Source organism: Cynocephalus volans, chromosome 2 (genome assembly GCF_027409185.1).
Source record: "Cynocephalus volans isolate mCynVol1 chromosome 2, mCynVol1.pri, whole genome shotgun sequence".
NCBI classification, from domain to species: domain Eukaryota; kingdom Metazoa; phylum Chordata; class Mammalia; order Dermoptera; family Cynocephalidae; genus Cynocephalus; species Cynocephalus volans.
The window spans coordinates 89,529,283-89,543,863 of record NC_084461.1 but is presented as its reverse complement, the minus strand read 5'-3'; the positions used below and the strand labels follow the sequence as shown (position 1 = coordinate 89,543,863).

The following is a 14,581-nucleotide window of genomic DNA, read 5'->3' as shown; positions in this document are numbered from 1 at the left end:
CACTTATATTACAAAATGCTGTTTCCTTTAAGCCCACAAGAGATTTACGAAAGGATAGGTTTAGTATAGTCATTTTAGGGTATTATCTTAAAGCAAAATGTACATTTTAAAAAGACTAGAATTATTCTAGACTCATGAAACTGAAAGAGGGCTCCAGAGATCACTTTGGCCTCCCATCCCAGTACTATAACAAGTCATTAATTTCGATGGCTGATATTACCTCACAGAGGAAACTCAAAGGATAGAATGTGGACAAAGTAACAAGCCCCTCAAAATTGTAAAAAAAACTTCTAGGCAAAAAATTCTATTTTTTCCACACTTGAAACTTGTAAACCAATATATGTAATGTGTTGAAAAGGACTTTTTTCTTACTCTTTTTGTTTACTTATTTCAAAGGTTAATAAAATAACCAATAGTGCTTGTGGCTCTACACTAAAATAAATGGAAAACAGCTGATTAATAGCCTCTGAATCCTATTACCTCATGTATTTAAAGACTGCTAAGGAGTGAATTATCAGACTCTTTCAAATCTAGTTATATCTACTTTGTCAGTCCTTTTGTTACCATCACCATTTCCTGTAACTCAATAATTTCATTGCTTTCCGTAAGTGTCTTTCCTAAGTTTATCAAATTTATCCAAAAGTAAAGCTGTTGGAAGCTTCTTTTGAAATATAAATTGATAGTGTTTTTCTATTTGTTCTATCTTTAGCCTTAAAATTGATGCCTATTAACATAAAAACCCTTTTAGAGTGACATAAAAAAATCGTACTTCACCATATCAAAAAATCTATTCCACCATATAAAAAAATCCTATTCCAAGCCGAGGGCTTGCCCCACCTCAGCAGCAACATCTTAGAATGTGCTTATCAGCTACGTGTGTTTCTTCGGGGTGTGTGGCTTATCTGTTCAAGTCTTTCACCAAAGTTCTGCTTAGAGTTTTCTAATTCATTTTTAAGAGTTCTTTTGGCATTAAGGATGTAAAAAAAAAAAAAAAAATCTTATTCCACCATATCATATTTACATTTTTAAAAATCTGCATCAGTATCTTTTCTCCTACCCCTTACAACTGTTAGTGTTGTTATTATAAGAATTATCTCTGGCACATGTAATGCATATATTTTCGGATGCTTACTTTTTGTAACTTCTCTTCGATCAAATAAATAAATGGTTTAAGATGCTAGTTTCCAGGTGAAAGCAGTAAATATTTTCAAACCTAGTTCAACATGGACAGAAGGCTCCTTGATTCTTTTCTAACAAAAAACATAAGAAACTTTATCCTTCATTTTTTATTTAGGTAAGCTTTTTTGAAAGAGTTTATAGTGCTTTGAAAATTTTACTTAGTGTTATAAAATATAATTATTTCAAAAAGACTTGGTATTTTGAAAATTATTTAAAAGTCTTGCCATTCCCCTTTGAAAAAGTACAGTGTATTATTACCAACATTTGGTAGACTTAAACAATTAGAAATTATTGAATACCCAGAAGTTTTAAGTCAGAAAAAATCGTGACTCTGAGTATTTAATGGGCACCGCCAAATGTATATAATCCATATATTTGTCTAAATTTGAACACAGTGCAAAAGGACACTTGAGAAGAAAAATTTTCATAATCCTTACGTTTAGTTTATTAAGATGAGTCTGAGGAAGTAATATATATACTCTAGTGGTAACTGTAATATGTAGAAGTGTGATGCTGAAGGTCTTGAAGAAGCAGGAAGAAAGGAAGCATGAAAACATGAGCACGTGTCCTGGGGTTTATCCAAACCAATCAGTTCCGAAATTGACCAAGACAGGGGGAAAAATGTGTAATTCATTCACAAAGATAACTGTCATCTATAATCATACCTTATCCCAACAAAGTCTCTTTAAATAGTGAAATGTGCAGATTCATACCCAATGTGTGTAGCTTCTGTCCTTCCTTCACCAGTGAATACACATCTTGCTGCCAGTATGTCACCAAAACTAACATCTACTGGGTGATCCACAGGGTAGAAAGCCTGCCGAGGAGACAAACAATAATTCATTAAAATTACCAATAAAACCTAGAACCACATGCTTCAAATAATGTGAGGCTTGGAGCACTCTGGGTAGACAGAATGAAGACAAACAGATAGGCACAAATAACCACTGGAGAAAAAGAGTTCACCTTTAATTAATCAATTCTACTTTATAACAAGAGTACCAAACTTTGAAATAAACAAATACTATTAACAAATGCATCCCATAAAAATAAGAATAAATGTAATAACAGAAGAGCTACCAGAAACACTGTCTTTCACTAAACGATGGGATAGAAAAGTCTTCATGTTTAGACCATATTGAAAGAATTGATCAACTGAGAGAATTTATAAATTGGAAATTGTAAAAAAGGAGATTATACAGCTCAAATATATGATTACAGCACAGGCAGATTTAGAGATTTTTAGATTCTAGAGAAATTCATAAGGGTTGTATAAGGATTTTTAAAAAGTACTTTCTGCTGATTAATATTTTTTTCTCTCAAAATCAAATTAGATTCTACATACCTGTGGCAGCTGGGGGCTCTGACGTCCAATCAGTGTCCACTGTCCATTTCTTACCCTGTATCCACTTACCACCTTACCTTTAAAAACACAAATTATAACCATATAATATAATAAGGTATTAGAAAAATAAAAGGCATATTTCTTTCCTATTTTAAAATAACATTTTAATGTTTTCAGAACCCAAAATACTGTACATTTTAATAAAAACAATATGAAACAGCATAAAAAATCAAGGCATTGTGTGAAATCACTTTCACTGAGACAGACTTAAGGTCAAATATAATTTACTTCTTACATTTATCGCACTAGCAAGTATAATGGTAAGCATTTATAATTTAACATGTAGTTTAAAATTCTTACCTAAATGGTGGGTATGAACTCTATAGGCAAAGACATGCATTGGGTAGTTTTTATAATGGCATGAAATGTCAGAATTCACCACTGTGAGAAATGAAAACACAGAAAAAAATCACTATTCAACTAGAAAATGACATTATTCTTGTCTAAAAGTATATACAGGTTATTCATAAGATGCTAGGCATTAGGGCTTCTTATGAAGTAAATGTGCTCACGTGCTCAGCAGACATTAAGCACTTACTCTGTGCCAGTCACTTTACCAAGATGAATTAAGAACCCCTTGCCTCATATTTTTATTTTATTCATAAACAAATGACTAGGACCAAATCAAAATACCTTGTCAGCAAAAACGCAGGCTTAATTTGTTACCTTTATTTTGAAATTTATACAGTTAAAAACACTTACAAACTGGTTTTTATCTTTGGAACAAAAGGATTTTTGAAAAATTGAAAGCAAATATCTAAGATCACTAGATTGACAGCTCCTGTTGAGAAGGGACCATTTCATATACTTTTCCTTCCTTGTAAACTAACACATAATAGCTATTCAATAATATATCTTTTATAATAGATAAATGAACAGTAACAAAGAGACCATACTGGTCATTAACTTTAAAACATTCCCAGCCCAAACAAATGAACAATATTTAATATGACGTTTTCATCAAAGGATCTTCAGATACATTGATAAATAATATTATACTTATTCTTACAGCTTTTTGCCAGCTTAAGAAAATCAGCCATCATAATCCCCATTTTTCAGGTAGAGAAATAAGCCCAGTATATCCAAGTTCAAAGACTGAGTCAGCGTTGGATTTGTTAGTCTCTTGATTTTTTTTCCTTTTTTCTCTCTTTTTTGGCAGCTGGCCAGTACAGGGATCGAACCCTGGACACCGTGGTGTTATTAGCACCACACTCTAACCACCTGAGCTAACTGACCTGCCTTTGACTTTGAACCTTTCCATGCAGTACTTTATGCTGCTGCACATTATGCAGCTTGTCTTTTGCACCTGAAGAATGGGTGATTGATTTGTAAAAAGTCAAGATTTATTCTTTAATTTACATAACCTACTACCTCAGTTCTTAGCATCACAATAAATAATGAATAAAAAAGAAATAAGCCATTGGATTGAAATAATACAAAAATCTATTTTAAATTCAAGGACAATAAAAAATTGATTTATTTTAAAAGGACCCAAAAATGTTGGTCATTTAAAAAGTTTATAAAAATATACTGTAACTCCATTGCTATGGATTAAGTAATAAAGGTAAATACCAAAAGATCATTACTCACCTTTCTCTCCTGCTGGTATAACAGTGTCAACAGACATCATAAGGTACATGCCAGCAATTAAAGGCTGTCTGTAAAAAAAAGTAATATTTTTCTCAATTATCTGACAAGTCAAAACTACTGTCTTGGAAAAATAGGATATATCTTAGTATACTGGTAAGAATAACATGTTATCCTTGTGAAAATTAAAATGAAATCATATGAAGAGAAACTAGAATATACATGATTTTTTCCTTAAAATTCTGTCTTTTCTTTGTGAAGGCAGATTCTCAATGATTTCTGTGATGGTTAATTTTAAGTTGGCTAGGCAACAGTATTTGGTTGTTTGGTCAAACACCAGTCTAGGTATTGCTGGAAAGGTATTTTTTGTTTTTTGGATTTGATTAACATTTAAGTCAGGCTTTGAGTAAAGTAGCTTGTTTTGTATAACGTGGACGGGCCTCATCCAATCCCTTGAAGGCCTTAAGAGAAAAGACTGAGGTCCCCTGAAACGGTAGGAATCCTGCCTACAAATCATCTTTGGACCTAAGAACATAACATCAACCCTTCCCTGACTTTCCAGTTTGCCCCACAGATTTTGGACAGGTCAGTGCCCACAACAGCATGAGCCAATCCCTTATAATAAATCTTTTTCTTTCTCTGTGTATGTATGTACATCCTACTGGTTCGGGTTTCTTTGGAGAAGTCTTACTAACAAGCTTTCATGATTCCTAGCTGTGACATTCATGCCTTTGTCTATTCCCTCTTCTTGAGGGTGGGCTGAAAAAAGTGTAGTAACTTATTTCTAACAAATAGAATATAGCAAAAGTGATCGTATACTATTTCTAAAATTAGGTTACAAAGAAACTCTGATTTCTGTCTTACAAGCCTGTCCTCTCTTGCTTTTTTGCTTACTTTCTGTGATGGAGGCCAGATGCTATTTGTGAGCTGCCCTGTGTACAATCCACATGGCAAGGAAATGCCCTCCAGCCAACAGCCAGCAAAGAACTGAATCCTGCCAACAACCGTGTGAGTGGTCTTGGAATGGTTCCTCCCCAGTCCAGCCTTGAGATGTCTAAAACCCCAGCTGAGACTTTGATGGCAGCCCCTATGTGAAACTACCAGCAGAGGACCCAGCTAAGCTGTGCCCAGATTACTGACCCACAGGAAATTGAGATAATAAATCTTCGTTGTTTTAAGCCAGTAAATTTAGGCTAATTTGTTATCCATAAGAGATAACTAATACAGCGAATTTCTTACTTTTAAGTTCTCAAAGATCTTACGGTTGTTACTCATCTAGGAAAACTGGAAGTACTTACGGCAGACGTGTAAGGTGTAAGGACACACCAGAACAGTCCTTGTGATTATCTGAAAACACACATACAAATACACATTTAAATAAGAAAATGTGAAAAAAAGAATTCCAAACTAATAAATTTTAAAGGAATATAACTCAATACTTAAAATACAAATTATGTGGGTTTTTTTTTAAGTGGTAAAACCAGACTTTATTCAGGAACTATTGCCCAAATTATATTTTATTTGTATGGTGCTCTACGGTTTACAGAATATTTTCATATTCATTAATTCCTTTAGTTGCCAATGTATCACAACAGAAACAACAAAACTACCATTTCATGTAGTCTGTGGTATTTCCTGGCCCATCAAACTGACCAGTTAAGTGCTTTCCTAGCTTCTGTGCAGAAGCCATAGAAGAGAGCTGCTGCTACTCTCCGTGAATTATCTGTATTGTTGAAACACCCAGAACAGTTGGTGAACGGAAAGGTTTGTGCAATGGGGCACCAAACAACTGGCTTTTCTACTTTTCAAAAACTGAAGTAGCCCATAAATAGGATTTTCACGATATTACTATTTTTAGAATCTCTAATGTCTCAAATTTATGTACAGGGATCACCTTGTCTGGTTCCTAAGCCATGCTCTTTTCCCACCTTCTGAACAGAAACCTGATATTCATTCTTATCATACCATAACTTCCGCTGAAAGCCTCTGAGTTTATCTTTGCCAACAACACTTCAGAGACCTCCTACAAATCCTCTCTTCCTTCTTCATTTGCCTTCCCCATGTGCAAATGAGGTACAAATTCAAAATACCCATCTAAATTCTTATCTCTATCAAACTTACCTCTCACCACAGAGACCTGAATGGTAATTCACACTTACTCATTCCTTCTAATTCTGAATACATTAAATTCCCCTTACTTCAGGTTTTACTGTAATTACAAAAGTCTATATCTCAATTTTGAAAGTTGATTTTTATATAAGTACTTATTGTACGTGTGTGTGTGCAAAATTTATAGATTTATACTAGAAATTAAGAAGTGAACTAATAAATAACAGCACACGGAATGGGTTTTTTAAGGAATTGTTTTTATTTCAGCTGTAATTTTCATGAGAAAAGCAAAGGTATCTTCATATAAGAATATATAATAACAGGTAACTATCAAGATATGCATTTTGATTGACCTTAGATAAAGCTTAGAGAGAAAGCATAACTAATCATATTTAATACTTAGGAAATAAAATACAAAGGAAATTTGTCTGTATAGTATTAAGTTTGATCTTAACAATAATAGTATAGAAATAAATAATAAACATTTCATATTTAATCGACTGGGTTTTATTTTTCTGTCTTTGTCATTTTACAAAGGGATCGCTATCCAATCTCCTAAATCAATTCCAGTGAGGTGCTATTTTTATAATAATTTCAATAAATTCTTTACATAATTTTAAGTGAGTTTTAAAAAGATGAGAAAATAATAATAATAAATAACAGATTTATGTTAATTTTTGGCTATGATTTTAACTACAGAAATAATAACTAAATACAGTTCCTTAATTTATTTTAAAAACCCACTTATTTTTGAGGACAAGCTTTCCTAAACTTACTGCATGTGATTAAATAAGTATGTCTAGTCTGTATTACTTTTATAATGAGTAGCTGATGACCTTATTCAGAATCATGTAAATATCTCCACTGATCAAAAGAGAATTGTGGAAAGTACACTATTCATTCATACCAGACGAATTCTAAAACCCGACTCACCTAATTAGCTTAACTGATTGCAGGAAACATTTTTCATGTGTATAAAAAAAATCATACATATCTTATAAGATTATGTGAAGAAATGGGAATCATCTATGCATTTAATTAATATTTACTAAGCACCAATAATATTCCAGGCATTGTTATGTTTTACTGAATATATACAATGAAAAACAATATTCAATTTTCCTGCTCTCATGGTGCTTATACTCTAATGGGAGTGGGTGGGTAGGAGAGAAAGGGAAAAACAGAACACCAAATATACAAACAAGACAGTGTCACACAATGAACTCAATAAGATAATGTGACAACAGGCGGCTGTTTTATCTACTGTGCTTAGGGAAGGACCATACTTGAGCAGAGAACTAAATGAAAAAGGGGCAGCCATAAGAAGATCTGGGAAGAATATTCTAGATAGGAGGAAGTGTAAAGGCTTTAAGAAAACCTGAACATGCTTGTGGGACAGAAGGACGACCAGTGTAGAAAAAGCATAGTAAATAAGGGGATTGGGGTGGCTGTGAAACTATAGATTAAGAGTTCGGGGCACACGGACTGGGTGGAGTCTAGGTTATGTTCTCTGTGTGCAAAGAAGCCATGCAGTGGAGGACAGGATCACATAACGTGCACATGTAGCAGAGCACCTGGCACCTACACATTAGTAACTAACTACTAAATAACTTTTTAAAATCATTTTTTAATTTTAATTACACAATACTAGGGGAAAGTTTTTTCTTCATATAACATACATCCAAACAAAAGGCTTTTCCGTAACCTTTGCTTTTACATCCAAGCAAAGGGTTTTTATTACATCTTAGCATTGCAAGAATAAAGTGAATCAAGTTTTGATCTCTACTATACAACGTAGCTGACCATTCTTTATCATGACTTTAACAAAAATTACATGGGAGAAATTAAAAAATAATTTCAGGAACTACTGAAGAAATTTATCTTTAAAGCTCAAATTTTTCAACAAATTAAGCGTAGCAGGAATGTTACTAATAGTATCATGCCAGGTAGCTGCTGCCAGGTGTGCTAAAACAATGCATCTTCCTATTAGATAATATTCTTTTTTAGAACTGTCTAAATTGAGTAGCTTTTTGCTCAAAGGCACAAAAATTAGTCAGAAACAAATTTTAATTTGAAGACACTGACAAGCACTCTTATCAGAGTTTTCTCCAAATTAAATAACAGCCCTTTCTATATAATTGTTGTGTTTGTTTCCCTCTTTAGAGTTTTAAAAACGAGTCACAGCCTCACCATAAACTTCACTGCAAGACATAGCACTACACTTTAATTTTTCTTTTAGTCCTGTATATTTATCAACTACATGCCATATCCGATAAGATAGTCAAGGCCATCACACAATAATAATATATCAGCTAAAAATTCAAGTAGTAATATGAGATGATTAGTACATTCTAGACAAAAACGCACTGAACTTCCAAACTAATGTATTTTAAAGCTTGTAGGGAAAACTGAATTTTGGACTCTAAACTTTGTCTTATAGAATGTAAATCTAATATGGGAGTGGGCTGGTGAACACACATAGATCCAAAGTAAAAACCTTGCCTGTTTTACAAAAAGCTCCAGAAAGCAAAATATACAGAAGGAAATTAGTGAAGAGATACACTTCAAATCAAAACTATGCTATACAGTTTCAGGGCAATGACCAAAGGAATTTGTTTACACCAAAGTTATCTGGTCACTTTCATCCACTGAATCAAAGCATTTCTAAATATTGTGGTGTGTGTGTGTGTGTGTGTGTGTGTGTGTGTGTAGTGTGTAGATATTACGCTTTAAATTATGGATGATGCTTTAAGTTATCACCATTATTTAATCCAGGGGTGTGGTAGAATCACAATTCTAACTGTGTGACTTTTAAAAATTCTGTTATTTAGCAATGCACAGAGGGATTACTACCCCATGTACTCACTCATAAGTGGGAGCTAAGAGAGAAAGAAGGAAGGAAAGAAAGACCACAATGATGTGTTGGACTTGCAGAGGGAGAGAACATACCTAGGGATATAAAGTGGAGTAGGAAAAGGGGAATGGGGAGGGGAGTCGGGGATAATTGAGTGGGGGACATGGGGTATAATCACAATTTGTGGTAATGGGCATGATGCCAGTACGGATCTGGCCATTGCATCTTGGGTACAGGTGGTGACAATTAGCTTTTGTATGCAAAAATATTCATAACCAATAATAATAATAAAAATGAGCTACAATGTAATAAAAAAATAAAAATTCTGATATTTAGTAATGAATAAACGTAAAGTTTAAGAATATTCTGGTTGAACAAAATTCTACAAGTTATCTCAAAGTAAATACTTACAAAGCACATTTATATATATTTTAGGCATTACTGAAGTACACTGCTATTCATATATACACTTTAGTATTGTAAATGATTATGATCTCTTCTAGTACAACCTTCTACAGTCTGACCTGAAGAGCCCAAGTGAATGCATATACACAGAGTGGCAAGTCCCAGCTGGAGTTATTTGAACTCCCTCAAACAAGTTGGTCTGGGAGCCAGGAGGGTTCTTGGATCCACAGCTACTCCTACAGCAGGTGCCAGCTTTGGTGAGAAGCCTATTTCAAACCAAGTGTTTGGTGTGAAGATTATGACCTTCTAACTCCAACATGATCCTTGCCACAGTGATGCATTATTATTCCCATAACCTCTGTGCTGATCTTACTTTTGGTGAACTGAGAAACGTCAGCTAGTTTTGCATATTTCACTGAACTGCAATGCGCTCTGACTTTGTCTGCCCTTCTGGTATTATGCAGTGTTTGGGCCATGAGATATGAAACCTCATAAGAATTAATTCATTTCAATTCACTAGGCTAGATATGAAATCTCTCTCTGACATGCATCATTATAAAAATGGATGACACTTAAAAGGTTTATTACAATAAAGAAATAACATTGATGCTTCACTAATATTTCACCACATAAAAATGAAAAAACAACATCAGAACTGAGTGAGTTAAGAAATATACAGAAAATGAACTAAGAATATCAAAATCACATACTGGCCGAACGAGCTGGCTAGAAAGACTTATTCTTTGACTAGAATAATAATAACCAGGAGAGAGGAGATTGGATGGGAAAGATAAAAAAGTTAACCCAGAAAAAGAAAAGAGAAATGGAATCCCATTGCTTAAAAAAAGATGCGAACAATAATGAGTCAAAATCTAAAATAGTCTAAAATTATACGATGGAATTTGTCCGAATAAAAGGCAGAAAAAGAAGCAAACTACTCCCCTGATTTATATTCTAATATAAACACCGTACATTTCCACATGTCAAATTTGTTTGGCAGGAAGATTGGGATTCATCTGTATATTTTAATCACACACCCTTATTTAACCATAGTATAGTGCCTTACAAGACTATTATCAGTTTTCAGCTGGATGGTTATTAAGTTTCTTTGTCTAAAACCAGCGAAATCTAGGTTATTTAATACTTGGTGGATTAGTACTAGTGATCAATATTTACATTGCAAGAAACTCTAACTATTCTATAAATGAGATAAGTAAAGCACTCTAGTTAGAGCATAGGAAAAATTCAAAAAGTGTTAGTTATCATTCTTTCTATGGGTATAATCCCAAAATTTTAGTATATGAATATTTTATTTTTAGGAAATATATTTTCACAGTTATAAGTCTGGAATTTCTTTAACAGAAGAAACTGGAGAATATCATATTTCTCCAACTAGTAACACAGGAGTTGAAGAAAGGGGGAAAAGAACATGGGAATATTAAAAGAGCAAAGAGCCAGCTTTAAGAAAAGGAATTAGAATCGGAATTTGGTATGTTAAAGATACTGCACAATGGGCTTGCTTTCTTGGTTTCTTTTTATGCTAGTTAGTTATTGGAGTATAAAAAGGAGATGAAAGATCTCTACAACAAGAAATACAAATCACTGCTGAAAGAAATTAAAGAAGACACAAAAAGATGGAAGACATTCCATAATCTTGGACTGGAAGAATAAACATTGTGAAAACATCCATACTACTCAAAGCAATCTACAGGTTCAATGCAACCCCCATCAAAATACCAAATGACATTCTTCACAGAAATAGAAAAAAAAAAAAAAACAATCCTAACATTCATATGGAACAACAAAAGACCCTGAATAGCCAAAGCAATCCTGAGCAAAAAATAAAAAATAAAATAATAATAATAAAAAAGCTGGAGGCATAACACTCCCTGACTTCAAACTATACTACAAAGCTATAGTAACTAAAACAGCATGGTACTGGCATAAAAACAGACACTCTGATCAATGGAACAGAATAGAGAACCCAGAAATCAACCCACATACTTATAGCCAACTGGTCTATAACAAAGGCAACAAGAACATACATTGGAGAAAAGACTGACTCTTCAATAAATGGTTCTGGGAAAACTGGAAATCCATATATAGAAAAATGAAACTAGACCTGTACCTCTCACCATATCAAAATCAACTCAAAGTGGCTTAAAGACATATATAAGACCTGAAACTATAAAACTCCTAAGAGAAAATATAGGGGAAACACTTCAGGATATAGGACTGGGCAAAGACTTTATGAATATGATCCCAAAAGCACAGGCAACAAAAGAAAAAATAAACAAATGGGATTATATTAAACTAAAAAGCTTCTGCACAGCAAAAGAAACAATTAACAGAGCAAAAAGATAACCTACAGAATGGAAGAAAATATTTGCAAACTATGCATCCGACAAGGGATTAGTATTCAGAATACACAAAGAACTCAAACAACTTCACAGTAAGAAAATAAGTAACCAATTAAAAAATTGGCAAAGGAGCTGAATAGGCATTTCCCAAAGGAAGATACACAAATGGCCAACAGACACATGAAAAAATGCTCAACATCACTCAGCATCAGAGAAATGCAAATCAAAACCACACTGAGATATCATCTCACCCAGTTAAAGTGGCTATTACCAAAAAGACAGACTAACAAATGCTGGTGAGGATGTGGAGAAAGGGGAACCCTCCTGCACTGCTGGTGGGACTGTAAATTAGTGCAGCCACTATGGAAAACAGTATGAAGGTTCCCAAGACAACTACAGATAGAATTTCCATAGGACCCAGCAATCCCATTGCTTGGTATGTACCCAAAGGAATGGGAATCATCATGTTGAAGTTCGAAGGGATACCTGCACTCCCATGTTCATTACAGCTCTATTTACAATGGCCAGGAGCTGGAATCAACCTAAATGTCCATTCACAGACAGATGACTGGATAAGGAAAATGTGGTATATATACTCAGTGGAATACTACTCTGCCATAAAAAAGAATGAAATTCTGCTATTCACAGCAACATGGATAAAAATTATGTTAAGTGAAATAGCCAGGCACAGAAAGAGAAATACCACATGTCCTCACTCATAAGTGGGAGCAGAAAGAAAGAAAGAAAGAAAAGAAAGAAAAAGAAAGAAGGAAGGAAGGAAGAAAAAGAAAGAAGGAAAGAAAGAATGAATCACAATAATACATTAAACTTTCAAAAAAAAAAAGAAACAAACTGGTATATTAGAGGTGGAAAAGGGATGGGGGGGAGTGGTTAGCAAGAAACTAGTTAAGGGTCATAAAGATTGATTACATTTTGTAAACATTAGTATACTAATTATCCTAACTTGATCACCACATATTGTACACATGTACTGATATATGATTCTGTACCCCACAAATATATATCATCAATTATCTTTCAATAAAAAACTGTCAAAAAAAAGATTCTGTACAAAACAGATATTCTCAGTATGATCTGAACTGGGTAGATACAGAACAGAATCATCAGGAAGTAAAGAAATTTTAGTAAGATAAATACCATGGTCTGGTTAAAATGAAATTCTTGAATCAGAGGCCATAGGACCATGAAAAAGTTGATAATGTGTTGTGTCAAGGTCCTTACATAACTTTTAGTGATAAAGCTCCCTTTGACCAGACTCAAGACAACCTGATTCCTTCTATGTTCTGGGCTAAAAGTAGTCAGTTCAACAGGATCCTATGCAGAAAACAAAGTGAGGCCATTTTTATGTTGATACTGAAATTATTGTTTCAATCCATAGTCACTTATCCTATACAACTGTTATCATGCAAAAGTTGCAACAGCTCTTCTTTTGTCAGGTAGTTTCACTTGTTCTTATTTTAGCTTTCTTATTCCAAAGTAAACAGTTCTCTCCTTTAGTGGACTGGGCTCCAAGTTCACTGGCTCCCTAAAGTACAATGGTGAAGAGCTGACCTTTAGCTACTGTTATGTATTTACAGAGAATTAAACTCAATTCATCCCTGTTAAAGGGGTCTTTCATGATTGTGGCCCTCTTCCATTAAGATTAAATTTTAGCTTAATAGATTTCAAGACCTGAAAATGAAACTTCATTTACTAGATAGGTATCAGATGACATTGGGAGGGATATTTCATTATGTCATTTCATTTTGTATAATGTCATGTGTATGCACTAGAAGCTTTTGTAATGGTGAAGACATTACAGTGGGAAAACTGAAAGAATAATTTTTAAAAAGAAATGTAAAATAACAAAGTCTAATAGTGCCTTAGAAACACATCATGGCATAGGACAGTACTGCAGTACTGGTGGTTGAGTGGTAAGACTTCTAAAGAGCAGTCTGAAAATGAAAGAAATGAGTATCTCCAGACACTGGATGAGACTTGAAAATAGCATTCAATCAGAATCTAATCTTGAGCAAGATGAAAACTGGATGACTGCTCCACAAGGGTCTCAGCTTGCCTTTTTTGAAAAATTGCTCTCCTCTACTTAGGCAGAGATATGTAATCACAGCAACATATTTTATCAAATACATAAACTCACAGAATTTCAGAATTGAAAGGGACTCCAGACATAATGAAGTCCAACTTCTGTAGTTACTGGATAGGAAAAAGAGGCTGTAAGATTAAGAGTGTTGCCCAAAGTAATTCACCTAAACTGGTAATACACTTGGGTATCAAATTTAATTCTCCAATGTTAATGTTTAATAGACGTTATTCACTAAAAAAAAAGAAAAGAAAAGGAGTTCTATTTCTTAGAGACTTTCAAAGTATTTTGTCTGTGAAATATCCTGAAGCTAAGATAAAGGAACTAAGTAAGAATGGATAAGTAACCAGTGGTACTTGAAAACATTCACTTAAGCAAGAAGCTCAGTTCCCTTAACGGGAGGTGAATGCACGGGATGGATTTGAGGTTATCCATCCCAAACTATTTAGCTTGCTTTTCTAATTATAGCTTAGCTTGGATGCATAGCTAAGTAGTATAGTAAGTATGTGAAATACTACAATAATGACATATTATATTTTAGGTTCTTACAGGTCTGTTGGTCTCTCAATTTTTCCCTCTAG

At 33.9% G+C, this 14,581-nt stretch overlaps 1 protein-coding gene across 13 annotated transcripts in view; it reads right to left on the bottom strand.

Annotated features, from left to right (window-relative positions):
* The window catches only part of PAM (peptidylglycine alpha-amidating monooxygenase), a 282,338-nt gene that overhangs the window by 68,800 nt on the left and 198,957 nt on the right, over nt 1-14,581 (bottom strand). For all 13 annotated transcript variants that reach the window (XM_063087956.1, XM_063087955.1, XM_063087961.1 and 10 more), the window contains 5 exons: nt 5,470-5,518; nt 4,175-4,242; nt 2,885-2,965; nt 2,525-2,601; nt 1,893-1,996 (listed from right to left, as the gene is read on the bottom strand). In XM_063087956.1, coding sequence (XP_062944026.1) covers nt 1,893-1,996; nt 2,525-2,601; nt 2,885-2,965; nt 4,175-4,242; nt 5,470-5,518 — 379 coding nt within the window. The remainder of the gene's footprint in view (nt 1-1,892; nt 1,997-2,524; nt 2,602-2,884; nt 2,966-4,174; nt 4,243-5,469; nt 5,519-14,581) is intronic.